The sequence below is a fragment of the Lepidochelys olivacea genome (genome assembly GCF_965140295.1).
Source record: "Lepidochelys olivacea isolate rLepOli2 genome assembly, chromosome: 15".
Taxonomy (NCBI): domain Eukaryota; kingdom Metazoa; phylum Chordata; order Testudines; family Cheloniidae; genus Lepidochelys; species Lepidochelys olivacea.
In genome coordinates this window covers 14,163,094-14,189,781 of record NC_140425.1, presented here as the reverse complement: position 1 = coordinate 14,189,781, position 26,688 = coordinate 14,163,094, and the positions used below count along the sequence as shown (strand labels likewise).

At 41.7% G+C, this 26,688-nt stretch overlaps 2 protein-coding genes across 3 annotated transcripts in view; one reads left to right on the top strand and one right to left on the bottom strand.

The window, feature by feature from the left end:
- Nucleotides 1-26,688, top strand: part of RSPH14 (radial spoke head 14 homolog) — a 217,365-nt gene that overhangs the window by 26,186 nt on the left and 164,491 nt on the right. The gene's annotated exons all lie outside the window — the stretch shown is intronic.
- Nucleotides 5,898-26,688, bottom strand: part of GNAZ (G protein subunit alpha z) — a 148,645-nt gene continuing 127,854 nt past the window's right edge. For both annotated transcript variants that reach the window (XM_084649428.1, XM_084649429.1), the window contains exon 3: nt 5,898-7,936. In XM_084649428.1, the coding sequence (XP_084505554.1) occupies nt 7,592-7,936 (345 nt within the window). In that variant the 3' untranslated portion in view covers nt 5,898-7,591. The remainder of the gene's footprint in view (nt 7,937-26,688) is intronic.

Below are 26,688 nucleotides of genomic sequence, written 5' to 3'. Positions count from 1 at the left end.
GAGTATAATCTAAAAGTAAGAATGAAGAGTTATTTTCAGCAAAGCTAATTCACACAAAGGGATGAATCCATTAAATAAATTAGGTGGAATTTGGGGTCAAGGAGCTGTTTTCGCAATCTTTATGTCAAATGTTTGAGTTGGCTGAAGATGTGAATGGAATACAGTCTGGAGGGTAAAGCAAAGGACTAGGACTTGGGGACTTTGGTTCAACTCCAGTCCCTGGGATAGGCTTCCTGTGTTGTCTTTGACAAGTCACTCAGCCACATCTTTGTGCCTCAGGTTTGTTATTTATATGTTGGGGATAATAAAATTACTCTACTCCATCTGCGTGCTAAGCTGAATTAATTAAAGTTTGTAAAGAGCCTTGAACTCTTCAAATAGAAGACACCACAGAAGTTATTCAGAACACAAAGAACAAATATTATTGTGCTTTCATGAACAGAGATCGTCTCTGAATCACAGGATTTAACAGCAAAAAGCAGCTATTTAAGAAACAAGTACTGAATATATGGAAAGAAAGATGATTTAAACTTAAGTGTAAAACTGCATTCCTCCTTTCCTTCTCTTTACCCTCTTCTGGGGCTGAGTAAGCTATTTAAGTGAACTGCAGTGCTTCACCTTTTCTCTTCTCCCCTGAGACTAGTTGTACTGTTGCAGTTGTAAGGGGACTGTTGCCCCCTTACTAACATTCAGTGAGGGTGTTTTAGTTGCTAGCTCCCAGTACTAAAAAGGGGGAAGGGTCGATGGGGAATCAGGACCCTGAGACTGACAGCCCCCAGGAACAATGGGGAGAGGCCAATGCTCCAGGTCAGTCTGAATGACAGGGCGGGCAGGCTAATCAGGGAGTCAGGAAGCCAGGGAAGTCCCATCCTCTTCTGTGTGAGCTGGAATTGTCTGGCTCAGACAGAGTGGGGCCGAACTAAGGAGAAAGCAGGGGCCAAAGCTAAGCTGGGGAGCAGAGCTGTGCCAGATCCAGAGGGACCAGAAAAGCAGCCCAGAGAGAGCAGACCCTGTCCTGGGAGTAGAGCTGCAACCCAAAAGCTAGAGGCACAGCTCAGAGAGAGCAGACTTGCCCTGGGAGCAGAGCTGCAGAAACCAGAGCCAGAGGGGCCAGAAAAGCAGCCCACGAAGCAGGTCAGTGTTGGGAGCAGAGTCACAGAAGCAGCCTGCAGAGCAGACCTGTCCTGGGAGCAGAGTTGTAGCAACCAGAGGCAGAGGGGTCAAAGAAGCAGCCCAAGGGAGCTGGAGGCAGAGCAGCAGCAGTGCTGAGACAGAGTGGTGGAACTGGGGCTGGAGCAGTCCGGAGCTGGGTGCGGTGAGGAGCTGGGGAAAGCGAGGTGGACCCTGGGCAGCAGGCCCAGCACAGAGAGACGCCTCAGCCAAGAGGCTCTGCAGGCCAGGCTTGGATTGTAACCCTGACAGGGCAGGGGTGACATTGGGAAGAAGGGTCCTACCACTTAGAGCCTGAGAGCGTTTGACCACCACCAGAGCAAGTGTCCAACCCACAGCATCCCTGCAGCACAGTCAGGGCCTGAGGAGGCAGCCTGGGACTTACAAGGAACAGACTGTGAACTGCCCTGACATTCCAGAGACACTGTTTGTGAAGTTCCCTGCCACAGCGCAGGTTGATGTGTCCTTTAACCTTTCCCATTTTTCCTTATTCTTTTTAAAATTGTTGATTAAATAACTTGCATTTGCTTTGAATTGTATGTAATGGTCAGTGGGTCAGAGAAGTGCCCAGTGCAGAGAGAGTACCCCGGATTGCGGACACCCTAGCCCCTGTGACCACAGCAGGGTTGGGGGTTGAGCCCCCCAGGAATCCTGGGCCCAGCCTTGTTGGGGTTACGAGGACTCTGCCAGACAGGAGAGTGGAATGGGAGTCCTCAAGGGCAGGGAGGCCACTGGGTAAAGGAAGTGGGAGCGAGGACTCAGATCCTTTCGCTAGCCCACTTCACCGGTGTAGTGCAGAAGCCAGGAAAGTTCCCCACCATAGCAGGACTATTCCCCCGCTTACACAGTGAGTGAGATAGATGTAACCAGTGCCCTACGGCTGAGCATTTCCACTGCCTGTGGTGCTGCTGTTCAAGGACCTGCCCAATTAAAAGATTTTTTTTTTTAAATTAAGGAAACTTTTCTCGCAAGTTTCTTTTGTCCTTGCTTACATTGCCTGGCAGTCATTACCATTTCCAGATATCTGTTCTGCTGCAGTTAAGAGCATTGCTTACTTCTGATTCCTCTGGCCATTTCTTGTCAACCTGGAATGGCCATAAGAAGTAATATGGAGGCTAGTGCTGAAATGAAGTGGTCACACTGTCAGTCAGTACAACATATAACTCAAAAGGAAGCATAAACCCATTTTACAACTTTATTTTCCCAGTTCAAATTACTGATGATAGCAGATTATGATATGGAGGGAAATCTAGACTGCAATGCAGTCCCAGTATGGGACAAATAAATGCCTTCATAGGGGCTAGTACAGAGGTGGGCAAACTACGGCCCGCGGGCCACGTCCAGCCCGCAAGACTGTCCTGCCGGGCCCTTGAGCTCCCGGCCAGAGAGGCTGTACCGTCTCCTCCGCAGCCTCAGCTCACCATGCCGCTGGCGCTCTGGGTGGCGGGGCTGTGAGCTCCTGCCGGGCAGCACAGCTGGCAGACATGCTGCTCTAAGCCGCATGGTAAGAGGACGGGGGGGTTGGATAAGGGGCAAGAGGTCCCAGGGGGCAGTTGGATGGGGCAGAGGTTCTGGGGGAGGGCGGTCAGGAGACGGGGAACGGGGGGGGGTTGGATAGGTGTGGGAGTCCCAGGGGGCCTGTCGGGGCGGGGCTGTGGATAGGGTCGGGACAGACAGGGAGCAGGGGGGGTTGGATAGGGGGCGGGGTCCTGGGTGGGGGTGGTCAGGGGACAAGGAGCAGAGGGGGTTCGATGGGTCGGAGGTTCTGAGGGGGGCAGTCAGGGGCGGGAAGTGGGAGCAGGCGGATAGGGAGCGGGGGCCAGCCTGTTTGGGGAGGCACAGCCTTCCCTACCTGGCCCTCCATACAGTTTTGGAACCCCGATGTGGCCCTCAGGCCAAAAAGTTTGCCCACCCCTGGGCAAGTACTTTCACCAGTGGACTAAGTCTAGAACAGTGATACTGACAGTCATTAATGTGTTTCCTGCGGCTCTTTGCAGTACATGATATTAAAATACTGTGTGATTTAATTATTAACCAATCTAAGTTATTAACTAGTCAAGATGCTTTTTCTATGTTATTAACCAACTGAAGTTGATAAAATAATACCTGATTAATCATTTTGCTGTAAGTATATAATAAATATAACTATAAACTAAATATTTTCCCTGTCATACTGTTTAAATATGAATATATAGTACTATAGTAAATGAAACAATGAATTCATACTACTGTGGCTCTTTTAGGTAACATTGATCACTAATTTTGTTCCTGAACCACTGAGGTCTGGGTATCACTAATTTAGAGGATCTTGCACTTATGCATTATAATATTATCAAACATTGGCATTTATAGTTGATAGGAACCATAACAAGTCAGCACCTTGAATACTTGAGAGGGATTTTCTCATAATTGATTTAGGGCAGTGCTGAGTGCTTTTGAAAATCCCACTGTTAGTTTATAACTTGAGACAGTGATGCCCATATACCAGGGGTAGCCAAACTTGCTGAGCCTCTGAGCCACATACAATAATCTTCATAACCTCCAGGGCTGGGCATGCCTGCCGATGCTCAGGACTGCCCCAAGCCCCACCACCCCACTGCAGAGCAGAAGCCATGAGCTCCCCCCTGCCAGTCTGGTAGGCAGAGAATGGGGGGCATGGTGGGCTCCGCGAGCTGCACTTTAATTGTAAAAGAGCCACATGTGGCTCGTGAGCCACAGTTTGGCCACCCCTGCCATATGCCATTTGACTACTTTTGTACCTTCCCAGTGCTGTTGAAAAATATTTGCTCTGAACTCAGACCATTGCCTTTGAATGTACTGTAGTCCATATAGCAATCTCAAATTCCTATTAGACTGTGCCGCCATGTTGCTTAAAGAAATCCTAGCCAACCAGCAGACCAAATTTTGTGATGAATCCTGGTTCTGTGCAATCTGAGGCACGTTGCTCATACGCTAAGATGAAGCCTGAATTTAGATGTTTCTGACTCCCTTAAAAGAGAGTAGGTTCTTAAATAAGAGATGGGAAAGGTGTGACTTTGGATGCACACATGGTGACATGTATAGAGGCAAATCAAAGGGCTTCAAATTCCCCCAAGCACTTAGAATAAGAAAGGAGTGCACAGTGAAATTATTATTTCCACAGCTGATCTTAAATGTGATAAACAAGGCTGAAACATTGCAAGTCAAACCAGACTTTACCTCTAAGGATGTTCTTTATCTAAGATCTTTCCAGCAACTAATCTTTCCAAGAACTTTAATGATTAGAGAAAGGAAGAAGGAAAAGCTCCATACTAGAGCTGCAGCAGCTGTCGTGCCTTCAGGTCACATTATTGGTTTGTATTGCTTGTCTGGACAGCAGTACAGCTAGATTATGTTGCTCTTTTTGCCCTGGGCTCCAAGCATTGAATCCTTCACAGCTAAAAACTCTTTTATCTTTGAGTGAGCACATGGTAGATTGGGCCAATGTATCTAGGAAGTTTTTCCTCTCTAACACTGGACTGTTTACCTTTGTGAGTTATGGAAATCAATTACTACTATTTCACTCTTGTGGCTGTTTTGCCTGAAAACAGTTTAGCAGGTGGGAGTTAGCATCAGAACCTTTGTCCGTTCATTTATATGCTCATCAATTCATACCAAAAGAGTGACAGCAAAACCTTAATGACAATCTCTGCAGTACTAAGGTAGAATAATGTTACTCATGGGGAATGTGTGGCAGCCAGGTGTGCCACTTTCTTGATACAAGAGGGCATGAAGTTGGAGATAATGTTTTGCATTAGAGTGCAGCCTAGGTGAAGGTGTGGTATATATTGCTTTTTGGTAACTGTTGGAAGTAGAAGTGAATGTTTTGTAAAATGTAAGAGTATGTTATTGACACCATTGTAGATTATTTGAATGTGACAATGAATTCTGAAGACTTCCCTTAACTTCTTCCTTCCATATTTTTATGGTTTTCGGTGAGTGGCGTGTGCCTTGTTATCTTTGTTTGTGTTATTGTAGATGGATGAGATTTCCAAAGAGCCTAAGGGCAAATTTTTGAAATTTTCAATGGGACTTTTGTGACTAAATCACCTGGGCTTCATTGAAAAATCCTTCATATATGGCCAGCATTTTGAAAAATGGATGCTCTTAAATCCATATTGAGATCCCTAAATAAATGGCCTGATTTTCAAACGTATTAGGCAACCAGCAGTACCTGTTGATATTAGTGAGAATTGCTGAGAGCTCGGCACTTTTGAAAAATCAGGCCACTTCTTCAGGCCCCTAAGTATGAATTTAGAAGCCTAATTTTAGGCATGAATTTTTAAAAATCTTGGCTATATACATACCTATATATAGACATATATTGCTGAACATGAGGCTTGTGAAAGCACCACCTAGAGCCAGGCAATGCAGGTGGGTGTCATGGAAGTTTCCTCCACAGAGCTCCATCTCAATCTTGAACTGCAGTACCCCTCTTAGAGTTACTACTGGCCCTTTTCTGAGGAATCCTATTGAATTTTGTGGTGGTTTTGTCAGAGGAAAAAACATCCTCTCTGAAGTAATTTGAGGCTTTAGATACAATTTTTGCTGTACACTAAGATTATCCTTAATCTTGGTGGATGAACTGTGAAAAGAGGTTTGTAGCAAATGAACAAAATTCTGCAGTCTGGCAAAAAGATTTAGAAACATCATTCAATTGTGCAAACTATTAAATTGTAATATCAATAAATGAACACACTGTGGACCAGTTCAGTATCATTCTGATTATTTATTTTCTTAATGTGGACAACCTTTAACTTTGATGGTATAATTAACTTTTTTTCTTTTAAATTTCTTAGAGCCCTTGGCTGAGAATTCTCACACTAATCTTGGTACATGTGGGGAACAAAGGAAGAGAGGAGATTTTCCATAGTGTGTGTGAATGTGCTTTACAATTCTTGAATGTATATTTACACATTGACTTTACACTGAAGTCTGTAAGAAGTCTTTTCTATGGAAGGGGGTGGGGGGTAAAGAATCAAATGACCAGAGATTTAGGCCCATTTGATCCATGTGAGATTTTCCAGTATAGTCCCACAGAGCTCGTCTGACATTCAAATATGCCATAATTTCGCTGAAACAGTACTATATCCAGTAGTATTTCTGTACGAGATGAAACCTGGAACTAAGGAATGCATCTCTTCTGTTTCTTTAATTTCACTAAACTGCAAATAATTTAAATTATTAAATTCAAATATCAAGACATTTAGTTATTGTTCATATCGCTCATCTGTTAACCTTCTAATAATACATCACATTTTTTAAATAAAAAACAACAAAAAAGACTTTAAAGGCTATATAATACACAGTTTCATTGGCTCCAGCTCCCTGGGAAGGTTTTTACGATATCACTGTATTTCCCAGAATTTCTTTGGAGCAATGGAGCAGAATGTCCATTGGCAACTTTCACACTCAGCAATCCAGACACTAAAACGATAGTTTAAAAAATTACCTTGTGATTTTTTAAATTTTTTTGATTGTGTCTGTGTTTAAAAAAAAGAACACAGCTTTTTTTGACTTTCAGGGTTTTTTTTTTGTTTGTTTTTTTGTGAAACACCACAAGACTTGGCAAAAAAAGATGTAAAGAAGACTCTTGATGTATAAAATTCCTCACTGGTAGAAGAAACACTGACCTTGATTTGGCCTAGTTTTAATTAGTTATTTCATTCATCTACTCTTGCTGCATATTTTGAAGCTTTGAAGAAAGGGCTAAAGGTCAGGCTAGAAATCATAGAACAGTTCTGTACCAACAATTCCTTTAACAGGAAAGGTGTCCATGACATAATGAAGCAGAGCAGAAGTGTGTAAATAGTATATGCTGCGAGTTGTGTGCATCTCTTTACATGATGTGTGTGTATATACTGTGTGTGTGTGTGTGTGACAGTATGGTGGATACGTTTTCCTTCTGTACAGCTGTAAGGAAGAATCTACTGAAATTCTCCTGTTCTGTTGCCTTTAGATTGGAACTAGCTCTTCTCCTAGAAAAAAAAACTGCAAGGCAGGCCCATTTCCCATTCAACAGCTCTGCATCTTCCTCGCAGTAAAATGGATTTTAGGACAGTTGGATGAAGTATTATTTCTTACACAGAATATGGTAGCTCTGCCATCTGAGGAAAATGAAATGAAACAAACAGAATGAGCCAGCGGTGACTGTGGTGATAACATTTCCACATAGTTACACCTCAACTTTTTTTTGGAGCCTTTGCACCCTGCAAAACATGTATTTTTGAAAAAAAATGTTTGTGGCGGGGATAAGAGGGATGTGTGGGGGCTGTGAACATAATTCAGCTTTCCCCCTTCCTCTCCTTGGGCTTCAAGTACTACCCCATTGTTTCCGCCACAAATGGAGGTGGTAAGACCCTTTTGTGTCACCTCAGGAAAACAGACTGAGGCCCATAGATTTTTAGCAGAGGCCAATATATTTGAGATTGTTCTGAATGATGACATCTGTCACCGCATCAAAGACAAATTGGATATTACTGGTATCAGTGGCACAGGTGAAGTGCGAATAAATCTCCTTGGTCTCCTTGTTGCGATTCAAGTCCTCAAATTGGCGTTGGATGTAGACTGCTGCCTCCTCATAAGTGTTTTGGCCCTTGTACTCAGGAAAGCAGACTGTTAGCGGGATGCGTCGGATTTTTTCTGCCAGAAGATCTTTCTTATTCAGAAAGAGGATGAGGGAAGTGTTGATAAACCAGTTGTTGTTGCAAATGGAGTCAAAGAGACGCAGACTCTCTGCCATCCGACTCTGCAAGGAAGGAACCAACAATGTCAGCAACAGTTTGTGAACAAAACTATATAAAATACATAGAAATACATAATCACAGCTGTTAGTGAACAACTCCCTTTTGTTTAGAATGTTCTTATCTGTTTCTCATTCCTGCTTCCTGTCTGACTGTACATCTTACCTTAGGATGAATTTTCAGGAACCTTAATTCACTTAAGTTGACATATTACAGTTCACTATAGATTACAGCTTCATTTAGTTTGATTTAATTTTTTTTAATAATCGGTAACTGTGAGGCAAAGTCAGACTGAAGTTTTTAAGAACAGCTGCTGTAGTACTTCACTGTTTTCCACAATCAGGCTAGCATTGCAAACACATTTTTTGGGCTGCAATGACCAACAAGCACATAATTTTACAAAAATAGAAGAGTAGGTTTATGGCCAGAATAAAGCAGTGGAATTCACACCTGTCTGAGTTAGCAGCCAAAGAAAGAATAGCTTATTGTTGTAAGGATAAATTATATGAATCCAAAGAAATTTGGACACTGTTTCTAGATATATTTGAATAAAAAATGTTGAAATGGCTCAAAGAATGCCAGACCTCCATTCCGCCAAACCTCTTCTCTTTCCCCCTTTCCACCTGGTCCATTCCTCCCTTCCTCTTCCTATTTATGTATGTCTTCACCGGTTTTGTTACAGGTATCCCCAACCTAACATGTTATATCTATGTAGTATTGTCTCGTCTTGAAGCTTTGACAAGTTGTATATATAAATTATGCAATTTTACTTCATTTTTGAATTGATCCCTTTTTCTCCTGTATTTCCTTTCCCATTTAATAATAGTAACTTTGGAAAGATATATATGAAAAAGTATATTTTCCTCCAGATGGCCAAATCCATTCTCAGACAGAAGGGGCAACTCAAAATGAAGACAGAATTTGGCTAAAAGGGTTTAGTAGACACCTCTGATCTTCCACTTGCCACTCTAAACTAATAACTACCATTGACAACACGTTGAAGTGACTGACAGGAACCGTTTATTTTGGAAATACCAATTGAGTCATCATCATCAGCGATCCCTCGATTCAAGGATGATCTCTACCACAGATTTACTATGGGTCCTGAGATGTCTCAGGAGTCCGATCCTGGAACCACAGATCCACCCGCAGTAAGTATAGACATTTCCTGGCAGGCCAGATGCCTGCTGGGAAAAAGTTCTTTCTTTTTCCTTCCTTTTCAGCTTTGAGGGCAAGGTGCTTTTCCTCAAAGCGAGCTACTGCCTGATGGAGGATGTGGCACACTGGGGTCAGTTGATGGCTTGTTCCTCCCACCTTGTGATGTCCATCCACATCAGTTTTCTTGAAATACGCTTTCAGTGTGCCTTTGTAGCGTTTCCTCTGACTACCACGGGATCTCTGAGCATGGGTGAGCTGAGACTAGAGGACTTGTTTTGGGAGGCGAAAGTCTAGCATCCACACACAATGTTCAGTCCAGTGGAGTTGCTGAATGAAGATCATTGCTTCAATGCTGGTGACATTGACTTCAGTGAGGAGGCTGGCGTTAGTGCAGCGATCTTTCCATTTGATGCGAAGGATCTTCCGGAGGCATCAGTGGCGCTGGAACACTTTTACTAGTGGGGGTGCTAAAAGCCAGCCCCATTACCCCTGTCCATCCACCCCCGCAAGCTGGGTCCAGGAGCAGGGCCATGTCTACAGGAGGGGGGAACCCAGACAGAGGTAAGGGGGCCAAGGTTGGGGGTGGGTGCAGGGCCAGCAGCTGGGACCCCACATGTGGGGCCGGGAGCAGAGTCCGAGGTGCAGGGTGGAAGCTGGGAACTTGTGTGCAGAGCCGGGGTGTAGCCCCCGGCATGAGGGTAGCAGCCAGAACCCCATGTTGGGAGCCAGAAGCAGAGCCCCAGGCATGGGGCTGGGACCCCACATGTGGGCCTGGGAGCAGAGCCCCATGTAAAATATGGGGGTGCTGCAGCACTCTCCATACCCGTAGTTCCTGCACCTATGGGAGGCATCGTTGGTGGTACCTCTCCAGACTCTTGAAGTGCTGTCGATAGGTCACCCAGGTTTTGCATCCATAAAGGAATGTTTGAATAATAATTGTCTTACAGACCTGGATCTTGGTGTCCTGCCACAGGTCATGGTCTGTGAAAACGCATCAGAGCAATTTTGCAAAGGAAGCACTTGCGCACTAGATCCTGTGCTGGATCTCACTGTCAATTTTTGCATTTTGAGAAAGTTGGCTACCGAGGTAGCAAAAGTGCTCGACTGTCTCCAAAGTCTGTCCCTCGATAGTGATTTGTGGTGGGTCATGTGCAAGGCATGAAGAAGGCTGACAGAGCACTTTAGTGTTCTCAGTATTGAGTGAGAGTCCTAGGCTTTGGTAAGCTTGTGCAAAAAAATACAGTGTGGACTGAAGATCATTCTCAGTGTGTGCGAGGATAGCAGAGTCATCAGCATACTGAAGATCAGTAATGGACACCTTGAGGACTTTAGGCTTCGAGCGGAGATGTCAAAGATTAAAAAGCCGTCCATCCATTCTGTATTGAATGTCAACTCCACTGGGGACGCAGTCTTTAACTAGCACTAAAATGACTGCTAAATAGATGGGAGAACAGGGTTGGGGTAATAATGCATCCTTGCTTAACCCCAGTTTTGATGATGAAAGGGTCAGTCTCAAGGCCATGACAGAGAACAGTGGCATTCATCTGATCATGGAGAAGCCTTAGGACCTTAATAAATTTTGGAGGGCAGCCAAATCTGGCCAGCACCTTCCATAGGGCTTCGCGATTGACTGAGTCGAAGGCCTTTGTCAAATCAATGAAGGCCATGTACAGGCCCTGATTTTGCTCCCGAGACTTTTCCTGGATTTGGCTGGCAATGAAGATCATGACAGTTGTCCCGTCAGTTGGTCTAAAATTGCACTGAGATTCTGACAATATTTTCTCAGCAAGGGAAGTAATTGGTTTAAGAGGATACAGGCAAACATTTTCCCTGCTGTAGATAGCCAGGCAATGCCTCAATAATTTCCACACTCCGACTTATCTCCTTTCTTAAAGATTGTAACAATGTTGGCATTTCTCAAGTCTTCTGGAATCTTCTCATTATACCAGATATGAAGAAAAAGTTTGTGGAGCTTACTTACCAGTTCTTTACCTTCAAACTTATAGACTTCAGCTGGCATGCCAGCTGCTGCTTTATTGTTCTTGGTTTGCATAATGGCTTGTGTTGCTTCTTCCAGGACAAGGAGGTCAGCAAGAGATTGTCTTTCATGTCGTTGAGGTATAGATTCAATAGTGGCATCAGAGACAGTTGACTCATGGTTCAAGAGTAACTCAAAATGCTCCTTCCATCTGGCTTTGGACGTCCTTAAAATATGTCAACCCATCTTGGGCTCAGAGTGGTGTGGGACTACGGGAGCGGGGACCATAAATGGTCCTTACTGCCGGAAAAAAGCTCCTTATGTCATGTTTATCAGCAAAAAGCTCAATCTCCTTGGCTTTTTCTCACTACCATTTATTTTTGATGTCATAGATTTTCCTTTGGGCTTCAGCCTTGAGTTGCTTGTATGACTCTTTCTTCTGCTGGTGTAATATGTCATTTTGCCATAGCAATGAGCTTTTCTTTTCTGGTCGAGCAGACCCTGAATCTCAGCATCATTCTCATCAAATCAATCTTGGTGATGGTGGGTGACATAGCCAATGAACTCAGCATATGCCAAGAGAATGGCAGTCTTTAATCCTTTCTAGAAATTTTCATTATCATCATCAACTGTAGGCATAGCACTGAACCTCTCTTGGAGACACTGTTGAATTTTCTCCCAAGTCACTATATCTTCAAGGGACTTGATGTTGAATTTGTTTTGTACTGTTTTTGCCTGCTTGCAATGCCATGAGGCGATCTGGAAATTCATGGTAGATCTAACAAGGCAATGGTCTGTCCATCAGTCATCGGTTCCATGCATGGCCCTCATGATGAGGACATCCTTCCGATCTCCAGAAGGTGCCAATGCCTGGGGCAAGGGTGTCTCCAGGTTGTCTTATACGTCTCACTTTGTCTGAAGAGGATGTTTGTGATGACCAGGCCATGTTCTACATATTTGCTCAGGAGGAGGATGCCATTGGAGTTGGCCTTTCCTACTCCTTCTTTTCCGATAGAACCATTCCAGAGATCCGATTCATGCCTGACTCTAGCGTCAAAATCTCCGAGGAGCATGATCTTGTCCTCCTTGGGAATGTTGGTCAAGACTCTGTCAAGATCTGTATAGAATTGTTCCTTGATATCCCTGACAGCATCGAGTGTTGGGGCATATGCACTGATGACAGCAGTAGACTGGTTATTGCTGAACTTAAGATGAAGAATCATATGACATTCATTGATTCCTACAGGAAATTCTGTAAACTGACTGACAAACTTATTCCTAATTGCAAAACTGACACCATGAATGCGCCTGCCCCTTTGCAGATTTCCCTTTCCAGAAAAAGGTGTAGCTTCCACCTTCTTCTCTCAGTTGATCTTCATCTGGGCACCTTGTCTCACTAAGGGGAGCGACGTTGATGTTATATCTTGCAAGCTCCCTGGCAACGTTAGCAGTTCTTTTTTCCAGTCATGCATTATATTTGTTATACATCAGGGTGCGAACATTGCATCTAGCAAAAGTCACTGTCTTTTTATAGCTTTGACAGCAGGCAGAGTGATCCCACTGGACGCGGTAATCCAGCCAGGATTGGGTGAGACAGCCTAGGTTTTGGGCACCTTTTCTAGCCCTCTCCCCATGTGGGGTGAGCAGAGGGAATCCTAAAGAGGACTGCTCAGTTGTGATAGTAGCTGCCAAATTGCACCCCGTCTCAGTCCAGGTGCCAGACGACCATATAACTACCACCACCTACATGCAGATTCGTGGCTAGGGAGTGCCAGATTCACTAATCCTGTCCCTATCACCACTAGTCTGTTGCCACACAACTTGGAAGGCTGGAAAGATATTATTTCCCACTGGTGAAGCCTGCACATGATTTCTTTTAACATGGGGAAGCTGGTGCGCTTACAGCAACCACACAATCACGACAAGTTGGAGGTCTGGGGCAGGGAAAGTCTGCAACAATTGGAGATCTCCAATTTGCTGCAGCCTTCATCCGCTTTCACAGCTGTTAAGATCTGAAGATCCTTTTCCACCTGATCCGCTGTTGAGGACTTGAGGGATTGGACCATGCTTTGTCTGGACCTCCCCTCAGACCTGTTTGCCTTGGGAGACCCTACCAGGAGCATGAAGCTCCCAACAGCATAGTTCTCCGATCATTGGAACAGGCAAGCCCCTTCAGCACAAGAAGGTAACAGTCCCCGAAGAGGACCTAAGAAAACTAACGTTGGATTGAAACATCTGTTAGAAATTGTGGGCCATATTTTACCCTTCTTCTGCACACTGTTCTCCCACATATTGTTGCTTTGAAAAATAAAGGCTGTTTATATGGGGACATCATAGAAAATTAATATGAATTAACTAAAGATCTGTATTTTAAGTGGATTAGTTAAACCGCATTAAACTGTGGTGTGAAAACCCTCATTCCGAATTAAAGTTGCCTTAATTTGATTTAGTTTAATTAACTTTGGAATACAGGGGTTTAACTAATCCACATGGGGATGTCCCCCTGTAGATAAATGGCAGATGGAGCTGTCCATGGTGCCAATTGCTATTGGAAAGTTGCGTGCCAGAAAGGACCTTCTCCTTTGTAACATACGTTTTTTTGTGCAGAGAAGAAAATTGTTCTAGCAGCTGTCAATATTTCAACTAAATATTGTCCAAAAAGAAGACAGAAAGAAGTCTCACGCTTACAGATATTTACACTAAAGGACATTTCTTTCCAACACGTTGCAGATTAGGTACTAATTCCTGTAAAAAGTTTTATTGGGATTTCAATCTCAAAACTTTAGTCGGCTCTTTTGGTCTTAAAAGTTCAATGTTTTTTATTCAACATCAAAAGCCTTCAGACTCCAACCATTATGTGTGTACCACCACCACACTTGATAGTGACACACCATTAAATTTCACATAGTGAGACTCTCAGTGAAAAAATATTGTCTAAAACTGTTTGCTGAGATTTCAAAATCATAAGATCAGACAAGAATTTATAAAAGATTTCAAGTTTACAGTCAAGGTCTCTTTATATGTGTTGAGGAATTTTAAATAATTTTAGAGTTGAAGTGGGCATCACAAATCTTCAAGCATTTGCCCACCTCTGATATTTTCAGTGTTCTCTTTTTAGAAGACAAGAGCATCTTTTAACAAAGTCATTGTGGTATTGTATAGGCCATCCTTCCCACTTAGAGCTGGTAAAGAAGCACCATCAATTAATCTTAACATATCACCAAGGAGTCATTCCAATCTTTTTCTTATTTTTGAATACTCTTTACTGATATTTCTTAATAGAAATAATGACAGAGCAAAGAAAGAAAATGGATACACAAAGGCAGAGGTGTTTTTCCAGCCATATAATATCATGATAATAATAGAAGAGATAGATAAGAATTGGATACAGGAATCCGCACTAGAATCCCCACATATGACAATATTTCTCAACTAACCCAGTAACTTAATTTCAGTCAATACTAGATTAGTCATGTATAATCCTCCCGAAAAAAACCCAATCCTTAGATATCCCAAAAATCCTTCTTCCTCCCTCAAGTTTAAAATAGAAAATCCTCATATCATTAAAAGGGAAGATGAAGAAGTACAATTCAAAACCCCATTTTACAAGATCTCAAATTATTGTAATTTAGATAAGAAAGTGCTTTGTGTTAAGACTTGAAAACATCCCAAGAATCCTCAGTATTTTGTATCTTATTAGACTTATAACTGCTGTGAAATGTTCAAGAAAGTGTAGACAGAGCCACAGCAATATGTGATTTCATTCTGAACAACTGGAAAGGTGTTAAGTATTACCTTTCGGAGCAGTTCACTGTATATGTACCCACGACCTGTGTAAAGTGAACTGAAGTCAATAACTCTCAGTAGCAGTTCTATTTATTTAAGCAGTGATATGTTCCTATCCAAATCTTATGCCCAATTTACGACCAGATCTTTGTGTCAAGATGTGGTTAATAAATTGGCTACAAAGAAGGAAACATCTTGGTGACATTTTCCAACCCCAGGAATAGTTTGGGTTTGGCAGGTAGGGGATATTTTTGTCCAAAGTCCCTTAAAGAACTCTGCCTCCAGATAGTCAAATTCCAAGGCTGAGTGTCGTATCATACTTTTGTCCAGAGTGTTTAGTTGGTAGCCCTTGTAAGGGTGGATCTGGTGTAAAAATATGCTAGAATGGATTGGAGAAGACAGGACATGTTGTGTGTATTCTTAGTGGCAATCACTGTGTATGTATGTGTGAGAGGGGAGGATGCCTCAAGTGTCTTCTCATTGTCTCCCTTGGCTACCAGAATTTTATTCTCTAGTGATGTCACACACAAGTTGAGGGGCAGGGAGTAGTAATAGGAGGTCTCTGGTAGTGATGGAGCAGAGAAAGTCTGAGAGTTTCTTCCACAGGAGAGGGGAGATGTCTTCTGCCGCGCTCCTCTGCTGGTGATTACAGGTATTCACAACAGGAGGCAGCTGAACAGATCTGAGAACTTGTTCCTCAAAGATGTGAATCAAAGTGTTCTACTATGCTTCATTGGCTAGCATGATAGGAAAATTATTCCAAGACTGGGATAATGCTTGCCAAATGTATCTTGTCTTAAATTAGGGCTTCTGCTTTATTTGCCCTGGTACAACCCCACTGAAGCAAAAATTATTGCAGCATTGCCAAGTGCCTCTAAAAATGGTCTCTATTTCTTAGCAAACTGTCATTATTTAAATTCTGTACCATCTAAAATTTATTTACTGCAGTTCAGTTCACTGGGTGTTAAAAGTGTCCCCGTTGTTCCCTTCAAATGTTTCTATCAGAAGCACTGGCATTTGGACATCTTTCATCTTCCTGGTGAGGCATGGGCTGATAAGCAGCCCAGAAAAAAATACTTTGTCCACCAATCAGGGGTAATGCACACATCTTTGGTTGCTAGAGAGGCAAGTGCAGATTCCTCATCATAAAGTACATGCTCTTCATCCAGAGCATGAGGCATCTGGATCCTAATTAGTGCCATACTACAATTGCAGTGTCTTGAAAATGACAAGGGTTCTGTGTTTCCACTATCTCCTAAGAACTGTTTTTGAGCTCACAGAATATGCTTTGAGTTTTTTCAGTTTCAGGCTTGCCTCAGTTGTAGTGCTCTGACTGAGATCTGGGTTGTTGGGTACAGCTGATGAGGAGTGTTTTATTTAGGATGCTACAGCTGGAAATAAAATGATAGACAAAAAAAATTGCACAGGAGGAGAGACTGGAAAATAATCTAGGAGTTTAGTTTAGGACTCCCCTTTTTTCCTCTTTATCTGAGAAAAATGGCTATGGCAAGTAAAAGAAATGAAAAATGAGTGGCAGCAAAACAGACACAAAAAGGCAGCCAGAAAAAGAACTGAAATAAAAAGAACAGATGAAGGATGAAGAAACTGAGAAGATGGGGAAAAAAGGAGTGACAAATGTTAAAAAAAAAAAAAAAAAAACCCAGAAAATGAAGCAGCAAATGAGAAAAAGCAGTTAGAGGAAAATGAGAGAAAGTGGGTAAAAATCCCTTACAACTACAGGAGTTAAACATTTTATAATAAAGTCAAATAGAAACCCATCAGGTTTGGAAGCATACTGTATTTCCACGGTATTTGAACAAGAAAATATTCCACATTCCATTTGAAAGCAGAATTTATTTTTTATCTCCTTGTGTTTTCTGAGATAAAGAAAAAAAGCCACTAGCCACACTAAAATATCATCAATTTTTATGTAATCTCTCTCCAGCATGGGGAGCTGGAGTAGTTTGGGTATATACACACAAATAGCCATACTTGTCTTATTGAACAGGATCAAAGAACACCTAAATGCATACTTATATGCAAGTGCCTGATGTCCAGGTCTAGAGTGGATGTGTAAACACAAGATGCTAGTTTGATGTAATCTTGGCTACAGGGTGGCTAATTTGTTTCTTGAACATTTACAATATGGTTAGATAGTCAGGATTAAAACAGGCTCTGAACTCTTAATGAAACTCCAAATATTCATAATACAAATATATGATATGTGGAGCTAGTCATAAAACTGTAGTTCAGATACCTCATACTCCCGTTCTCCTCTATAGATTGGGCTCATGGATATGATACCTCACATGACGCACCACAATCGTCTTTCCCAGTGAGGAAAGGCAATACATCCTGGGAGTTCCTTGGTCACAATTCAGCATGGGAGAGGGAATCCAACTGAGGAGCCTGCCCATGGAGAAGAACAGGGACATGAGGCAACCATACTGCAACTCTCATGAGACACTGCAGCAGCATCTCTAAGTTAAAATATTTTGGTTTTTGGTTAAAATATTTCAATTTTGATTTTAAGATAAAATCAAAATTTTCCTAAGGAAAGCAGACACTTTTTACAAAAATGTTTAGCGAGGCCTAACCGTATGAATTTTGAGAAATGTATACTGTGATGGCCATACCTGTTCAACATCAGCTAATATTCCAAGCCAATAAAGTCTTTTCCACATTCTGCAAGCTCAGAGCTGTTTATGTGACAATTTCATTACTTTGCACTGTAGAGGAGGGATAGAATGTGAGCCTGCTTAAAACTCATTCTTAAATCCACTGGAACACTGACACAAATTAAGTTAATCATATTTGGATTTGAGATCCTCCAGCCATATATATGTTCCTGTGACATGTGTCTTAGTAGGAAACAGAAAAGTGACAATTTACTATGGAAAATGGTTGCAGAATATGAGTGAGGCTAAGTGGTATCATGCTAATCCACATTGAATACAAAAGATACAATAGCTAAACATGATGATCTTAATCCTCAAATCAAATGGATTTTTGCCATCTTTATGCTCCCCTGATTTGGGAACCAGTTGGAGCCCCTGGAGCAATTTAGGATCATAAGAGCTGTAGCCTAAATTTTGGTATTTTTAATCTAATATTTTCAGTAATAGCTTGAAGTTATGGGACTACTGTTTTAGAAAAAAAATATTCCTGGTCTAATTGGTGGCTGTGCTGTATTACATCAGTGGACATCCTTTAGCCTATAGAGCTCATATGCCAATAAATAGAGTCTCTCATAAGTTTCTGAGCAGCTTCAAAAGTAGTTATCAGACTGTAGGTTCACTTTCAACATATTTTAGCAAGCTAACGGACATTTCTGAGAATTAGTTAATCTCTCAGTTGTAGAATGTACTTAGTGAAATAAACAAAACTAAGTAAAAAAACATTGGGAAGTGGAAGGTTAACCACCACCTGGGTTCTCATGAGGGAAACAATGCAAAATTCATAGAAAAGCATTAAAATACATAATCTTTTAATCCCATCTGCTTTATCTCACGCATCCACTCAGTGACTAGAGGAATTAGATTAAAAACAAATCTATAAACACACCAGTGAAATGCAGAACTAAATGTAAAAGCTCTCTTGGGTTCTAACATAACCAAGGATCAATAAAATCAAGGTCTTTACACAACATGTTCTGTGTTAGCACATTTGGAAAGAGGACTCACTAATGAGAGTAGTTCGGATTCAAAATACAATTGTAGTTTTCCTATACCAACCACGGACACAAAATAGTGGAAATACTACACATATGCAAAACAGTCCTTAGTAGAATCTCTCACAAATGTCTAGACATTAATCAGAGTAATTTTTCTGCCTAAAAATCATCTCTTGGGCCAGCAAATATTATCCCTCTGGATCCATGAACTGTTCCACAAAAACAAATGGTAAAGCCTTACTAAATAAATCACCATAGCATATTTCTTGGAGGTAAATTTGGCCAGAACAACTTGGTAAACTGATCTCCTTTATAGTTTTGCTTCAACCTGAAACAAATGAGTCTCCTGCAAGAAAATTATTTGCATAAGCAGATTTCTAACGTGTGTCAAGAATCTTAGTGGAGCTCTGAAGCCTTGCTGCAGAATCACACTTCCACATCTGGGTACAAAAAACACATACACCCTGAATGAAAAATCTAGATTTTATAATAATTTTTTACACTTACTTAAATAGCACTTTCTATCTATGATTATGAAAATGTTTTATAAACATTGATTTGGTAAGCCTCAAAACAACTCAGTGAAATTGTTAAGTATTACAGATTATTCATTACAGATGTGTGAAATGAAGTTCAGGGTTGAAATGACTTGCCCACAGTCAAACAATTCTGTGGTAGAGCCAGGAATAGAATTGAAGCATAAGTTCAGCATTGTCATGACATCTTGATCAGATTGTGAGAAATAAAATCTTATTACTTTGGAGTTTAACTTTGAATTTGGCTTTGAACGTTCTCTGTGAAGTTGAATATTATGGATCCGATTCATCACTGCACTGATTATGTAGGTGCATCTCAGCTAATTTCATGGAGCTCTACTGGTGTAAAACTAGACCAACACAGTAGCAAATCTATATTTAAAATTCTTTAATGATGATTTTTAGATTTCTGGTCTTCATTTTTCTTTGGAACTAAAAAACTGAGTCCATTCATGGATAAATCTCTGCTTAGTATAGTAAGTTAAACTTTAAATAATTGTTGCAGAGATTTTATAGGATGTGGAAATTTCATCTCCAGGAAAACCATAAAATGAAGATTGATAACTTGCATTGCTCCCATGATGTCATTGTTTTTCATTGAAAAGGTCATTTCTTTATGTGCCAGTTCTACTTCAGAAGGTATTGGCAACTACCCACTTCTCAACATGTGTGATTTGCTGCTATTTACTTTTGTCTTTGTGTTGCACTTCTCTGCCCTGTGCCAAATCATGAGTTGTATTTTTCATCACACTTACCCACAAAACAACCACCAGATTTCCTGAAACAATCACATAGTGATTGTTTGAACATCTGTGGTACATCTTAAAAGGAAACCTTGAGGCATGTCTCCTGTGGAATTGATCTAGTGAATAGGTCTCTGAATAAATTTCAAATGTGTACACTAATATTATGTTAGATAATCACATAATATGAAATTCATTCCTCCTAGTGCAATACCACAGACAGTTCTGCAAGGGTTGGGAGAATAGCATTCACCTTTCAAACCATGAAAAGTTGCAGAGCTGCAACTAATCTTCTAACCTATTGTTAAAATACTGACCATACCCTTTGTGTGTTTTACACCACTGTAATCATGAATATGAGGATACTGGAGTTTCTTCCACGTTTTCACCTTCAGCATCCCCTTCCACATTTGCCGGGTCAGAACTGGCACAGAGACTCCCTATGCAGTACTCATGGGGTGCAGAGGATCTCTTGTGTTCCTGTATCCCTGGCATGCCAACACACCAGGGGCTTAAGTATAATGGAAGGCCTTTTGTAAATCCCTATTACAGTGGTTGAATTTAACCTTAAAAAAGAGTAAAAGTAAATGAAACAAGTATGAAGTTTAAAATTGGTTAAACTTATAACCTGTACAAGAGCTGCAATGTTAAGCTTCTCTATAGAGATGCAGATATTCAAAGGGCTGTACTTTAGGATTCATTTGCCAGTGTCTTGCAGTCAGATGTATCTGTCTGACCTTGAATATTTCTAATTGACTTCTTCATTTCACTAATTTTTGTAATCTATTTGTACAATTCAATATAGTTTGTGTCATTTTCACTTTTCCTTCACATAAAATGAGTTTGCAATATTGGCATGTTAAATTAAGAAAAGCAATCATGTCCCATTACGAATACATTTTTTTTCAAATCAATATTCTCTGCTCAAGAGATTGCACATGCTTTGATATAATGTCTTTAATTAGTTCACATACCAAATTTAATTAAAATTAGGCAGAATGATCTGAATAGGGCATGAGACAGCAGAAGGGTGCAGAGTAAGTAACTAGGCATGATTAATGTGGCAGTGTTAGGGTGCGGTTCCAAATTCCCCTTCTTTGTTGCCCTTGCCCTCATTTTGTATCACATGCAGACCCTGGGTAATTTAATAATTTGTGCTAACATTCTTTCACCATGAAGTTGTTGATTTCTGAAGAGAGGAAGAGTATGTCTGCGAGATGGTAAGCAGTTTTGCACATTGTGATTGGCTTACTAATTAAGAGTACAGGCAGTTGGTTTAGTATATTGTCTTAACTTGGATTTATTTTCTTCAGACTGGAAAAAAACAGTTATTGGAAGGATCTGGTGTAGAGTTTGGAGCTAGGCTTTTGCTACTAGCATTTCCCGATTGTCCCAAAGGGCACAGTAAATCAATCTGTGTTTACAACTGGATTTTCTCAAACAATTCATAGAACAGTTTCTTTCAAAGAGCCTAGACTCACCCCCAAGAACTAAAAGTTCTTCCACAGTCAGAAGCATTATGGTTTCTTCCGAACCTACTGATTTCCCTGCTGATGACCATGTTTGTTGCCCTCATTGATTTTCTGATCTTTTAGCAGAAGATAAGAATAAATGAATAAAAAGCAAATTAACTAATGGACACTTCGGAAGGTTATTTTCTTCCTGGGAGGTGTTTTAATTGCACTCCCCAGAGCCTAAAGAAGCTTTACCTCTTCCTTTACAACATGCTGTGTTGCTCAGGGCAGGAGCTTCTCTTGTGTTTCCTGTGCAGGGAGATGTAATGTCCCAAAGAATAGTGCAATCACCTTGGAAGAACCAGGTCGAATGCCCAAGCATCAATGTAATTCAATCTCTTGTACTCACACTGCACTCCATCTTGTGTGCAATTTGTTAGCAAGTATGCTCTATTGCATTAGGAACTTCATTTGGCTCCTCGAGTGAGTGTAACAGAATCCTGTCTTTCTGAGAATCTGTTCTCAACAAGAGGGCAACTGAATTCATTATGCTGATGAGACCTCCGTGAAAACTTCTAAATTAATAATTTATTCACGCCCTTGTGACGAAGTAGGAATTTTCTGTGGTATTTTTATGAAGCCTGTGTGTGCCTCAGTTTCCCCCATATGCTGCATTGTTACAATGAGGTGGAAAAGGACTGTGTGCTCTCAGGGCAGGCTAAGAGACACAGATATGAGTGTAACCTAGCTGTCTAGGCATTAGTCCCTGTAGCAATGGAGCATCTGAGAAGACAATGGCAAATCCAGTCACCAGGACATTGACACCTACCAACCACCCACAGGGAAGATTTCACCACCTCTCAGCAGGCCTACATTAGAAAATTAGGTCGATATAACTATGTTGTTCAGAGGTGTGAAAGAGCCACATCCCTAAACAATGAGTTAAACTGACCTAACCCCTGGTGTAGACAGCACTAAATTGACGGGAGAATTCTCCTGTCAACCTAGCTACTGCCTCCTGGGGAGGTGGATTACCTACATTGAAAAGAGAAGCCCTGCTGTTGCATAGGTAATGTTTTCACTGAAGCACTAGAACATTGCAGCTGCACTGTTTTAAGTTTAGACAAGCCTAGAGCAACAATCCTCAGCTGGAGAACAGAGGACTGGAGAGGTGTGAGATATGAGTTGGCTGCTGGAGGGAGTTGGGGCTCTTACCTGGAGTCAGACCAAAGAGGTCAGATGGAGAGATAGGCTGAGCTTGAACAAAGGGGTTCACTAGAGCTTGGCTGGGCTCTGGGCTAACCAGATTGGACTATGCTTTAACCTTTAGTTCTGTATGCTACCCTAAGGGCTTCCTGTGCTGTATTCCAGCTGACTAATGAACCCAACTCTTTTGACAATGCTGTTTGGGGTCACTACAAATGCTTGGTGAGCTGCATTAATCCCTGAAGAGCATACATGTCTCCTTCAGCAGTCTGTCTCAGTTGGGCTCTCTGAACGTGGTATGGAACGTGGAGATCATAGTATGAAGCAGGAATCCTGAAAACCCAGAGGTCCAGTCTAAGGAGGCAGTGAAGCCATGTGGCTTACGCTGGAGGAAGAGTGAGACCCGTATGGGATCTGACACTCCTAGAGACTGTTCCAAAGATGAGGGCATAGCACCAGTCCTGTGGCTCTGTGACAGTACTTTTCCGCATTTCTGGATTATCTCTGAACAGTCTCTTGTTTTTACAAATTTTATTTTATTGCTATTTATAACCATGACATGGTTTTGTGCAAATCATTTTCAGTTTATGGATTGCACACAAATTGTTTGGTGCAAGTATTCTTTAATTGCTATTTGCATTGTGCAATTGATCATCTAAGGCATGTGATTTTGTTTCTGTTCTATGATTGGATCATCTAACCTTTTATAAACAAAAGCTGTGCCTTTAGAAATCATTGTGACTTTGATTATCTGCATGAAGAGATCAGAACATTTTAGGGCAAGAGAGACAGCAGTAGATAAGCTGAGTCTTGGAATATTAGAACATTTAAAAGTCTTTCCCTGGCTTTTATCACACAAGAAAACATTTTATTTAATTGCCTGCACAGATCCCAGATGTAAAAGTACTTATGTTCTTTCCTATCTGAGGGAGAGAGAAAAAAATATTTGCTGTTTAATTGATTTTACATTCAGTTTTCTTTTGTGATACAAAGTGGCATATTTTGGACATGTGCACAATGCTATTTGAAAAGAATGCAGTCACCTCTCTTTCTGTCTGTCTTGATTAACTGCCAGAATGCCAGGTCTCTGGCTGGGGCAGTTTGGAAAGCAGCTAAATATATCGTCGCATCTAGAACATACTTTTTTATACATCTGTCAAGTATATGTATTGAATCCACTGGTCTCTATATCATCACATAACAGGACAAACCATTCACCACAGTCATATAGGGAACTGGATTCAGTGTCCCTGCACAGTACTCTTTACAGGACTAGCAGAATCCAGTATAACATCAAGTGGAAAGAAAAGAGCCACACACCCTTCGGAGGTGAAGCTGCCACCAACAAGATACAGAGGGACAAAGGCCAACAACATGCCCTCAATGTGATTCGAACACAAAACCTTCTGCTCTGAAGTCAGACATACATCAAGTGCATGAGCAGGCACAACATTCCTTGTAGCAAAAATAGCTGAAGCATATTCAGCAGACGTGGTACTGCTCCTACATGTGCTCTCACAATGCCAGCAGCCACATGCCCTTTGAATGTTCTCTGTGTTTGAAGTCCTTTGTAGTCATAACAGTTGATCATCATAAATTATTGCCCTGAACCTGATATGTCAGTATGCTAGTGACCGCTCTGCTGCCATTCTTGGTGGGTTGCCTGGTTGCACATCACTTCTGTACCTACTCCTCATTTTATTTATTTTTAATTTTTCCATCTGTTTCTTTGAAGTAGTTCCACTCTTTCCTTCTCTTTTCTATTTCCAACCCACAAAAAGTTCACCATTTCAGAACAGGAACAGGAACATTTCCATTGCAAATACTCTTGCAGATATTAATTCTTACTATCCTATGCAATGCTTTTCCTTCCTACGGACACTGTATATACCAAGTCACTCACCTGAATGTTCCTGAATAAGTGCATAAAAGATTAAGAATACCAATGAAGGGTATCAACAGATTTTATTTGTAAGAATATTTGCAAATAGAGCTGTGGTGAATAGTGGACTTTTCAGTTAGCTGGTAATTCTGCGAAGAAAAAAATGTTTCGCATCAAACCAAAACTGAAAATTTTGGCAAATCAAAAAGTAAAAAAACCAAACAATTTTCTAGATTGAACAGCCTTCCAAGGGGCAAAGACTGAGCTTGATAAATTTATGGAGGGGATGCTATGAGATTGCATACAATGGCATATGGGCCATCCATGATTGCTATTTAGCAAATATCTTTAATGGCTGGAAATGGGACACTAGAGGGGAAGGGCTTTGAGTTACTACAGTGAATTCTTTTCCAGGTGTTTGACTGGTGGGTTATGTCCACATGCTCAGGGTCTAACCGATCACCATATTGGGGGTTGGGAAGGAATTTGCCCCCAGGTCAGATTGGCAGAGACCCTGAGGGTTTTTCGGCTTCATGACACTGGGGCATGAGTCACTTGCGGGTCTGAACTACAGTAAATGGTACTGTCTGTGTAATTTGAAGTTTCTAATTCAAGATTTGAGGACTTCCGTAATTTAGCCAGAGCTTATGGGTCTACTAGAGGCATAGGTACATGAAGTTCTATGGCCTGCAATGTACAGGAGGTCAGACTAGATGATTATGATAGTCCCTTCTGGCCTTAAAGTCTATAAGTCTATGAAATGGTTTCCATGTAAGAAACACAAAGGAGTTGGAAGTAAGGAAATCTCATCGCCCTGTCCATCAGTGGTACTCAGGTCATTTGTATCTGGAAATATAAGAATTGCCATATTGGATCAAACCAACTCCAGTGTTCTGTATCTGTCAGTGGCCAGTATAAGATGCTTCCGAAAAAAAAAAAAAGCAAACAACATTGTAGTGGACAATAATGTAATAACTTCCCCATTAGGTAAATTTCTTCCTAACTCCATCAGCTCTTGGGTGTTGACTTATGCGCTGAAGAATGAGGATTAATATTTCTTCTACTTTTTTCCCATCTAATGTAAGTGTGAATGTTCTCATTAGTCATATAAATATCTAATCCTTTTTTAATCCTACTGAACTAATGGCCTCAATGGTATCTGATGGCAATGAGTTCAATAGCTTAATTGTGTTAAATGTTCCTTTGTATCAATTTCACTGAATGTCATCTTGTTCTTGAATTGTGAGAAAGGGTAAATAGGAGGGGCTGATGGAGGAAGGATGGTCCAATGGTTAGAATGCTAGCTTATGACTCATGAAATGTGGGTTCAGTTCCCTTCTCTCCCCATACACTCTGTATGACCTTGGGTAAGTCATTTAGTCTTTCTCTGGCTCATTTCCCTATCTGTAAAATGGAAATAAGAGAACTTCCCTACCTCAAAGTTCTGTTGTGAGGATATAAAGAATGTGGGGTGCTGAAATACTTCAGTAATGGGGGCCATACCAGTACCTTAGATAGATAGATTTGCCTTCCCTATGCCATTCGTTAGTGTGTACACCTTCATCTTGTTCTCTTATTTGTCATCTCTTTCTAAACTTAATCTTAAATCTTTGTGGCCTTTCTTCATATAGTAGTTCCCGCCCAATGGGAGCTGCAGAGCTGGTGCTTGGGGCAGGGGAGCGCACGGAGCCCCTTGGCTCCCCCTACATCTAAGAGCTGGAGGCGGGGACATGCCGCTGCTTCCAGGAGGGAGGGAGCCTGCCTTAGCCCCGCTGTGCTGCTGACCAGACTTTTAACAGCCTGGTCAGTGGTGCTGACTGGAGCCGGCAGGGTCCCTTTTCAACCAGGTGTTCCGGTCAAAAACTGGACACCTGGCACCCTACTGGGGACTAGAACCCAGGTCTGCAGAGCTTGGGGTGGCTGGTATTCCCACAGTGTCACTGGAAGGCCCTGCAGACACACACCCAGAAAGCACTGTGGAGAACAGGCACCCCAGGAAGTACCACCCATGAGACCCAGAATGACAGTACCCTGCGGTCCTCTGATTGGCCAAGTGCCCCTACTTAACCCCAAGTAGTTGTCTTGGCAACTGCACAGATCATGACCTGTTACTGTGTTGGACTTTGCCTTGTCTCCTCATCTCTGGTCTCTGACTCCAGCCTGACTTGCACCCTGATTCCTCCCTCTTGATTCTAAACTGATACTACCTGTGACTTCTGGTCTCTGACTCCAGCCTGACCATGACTCTGACTCTTGTTTACAGAATCTGGACTTGCAATTCCTTTAACTCTGGCTCGGCAACTTCCATCCCTGGTGGGCAGACCTCAGCCCAACCGCGACC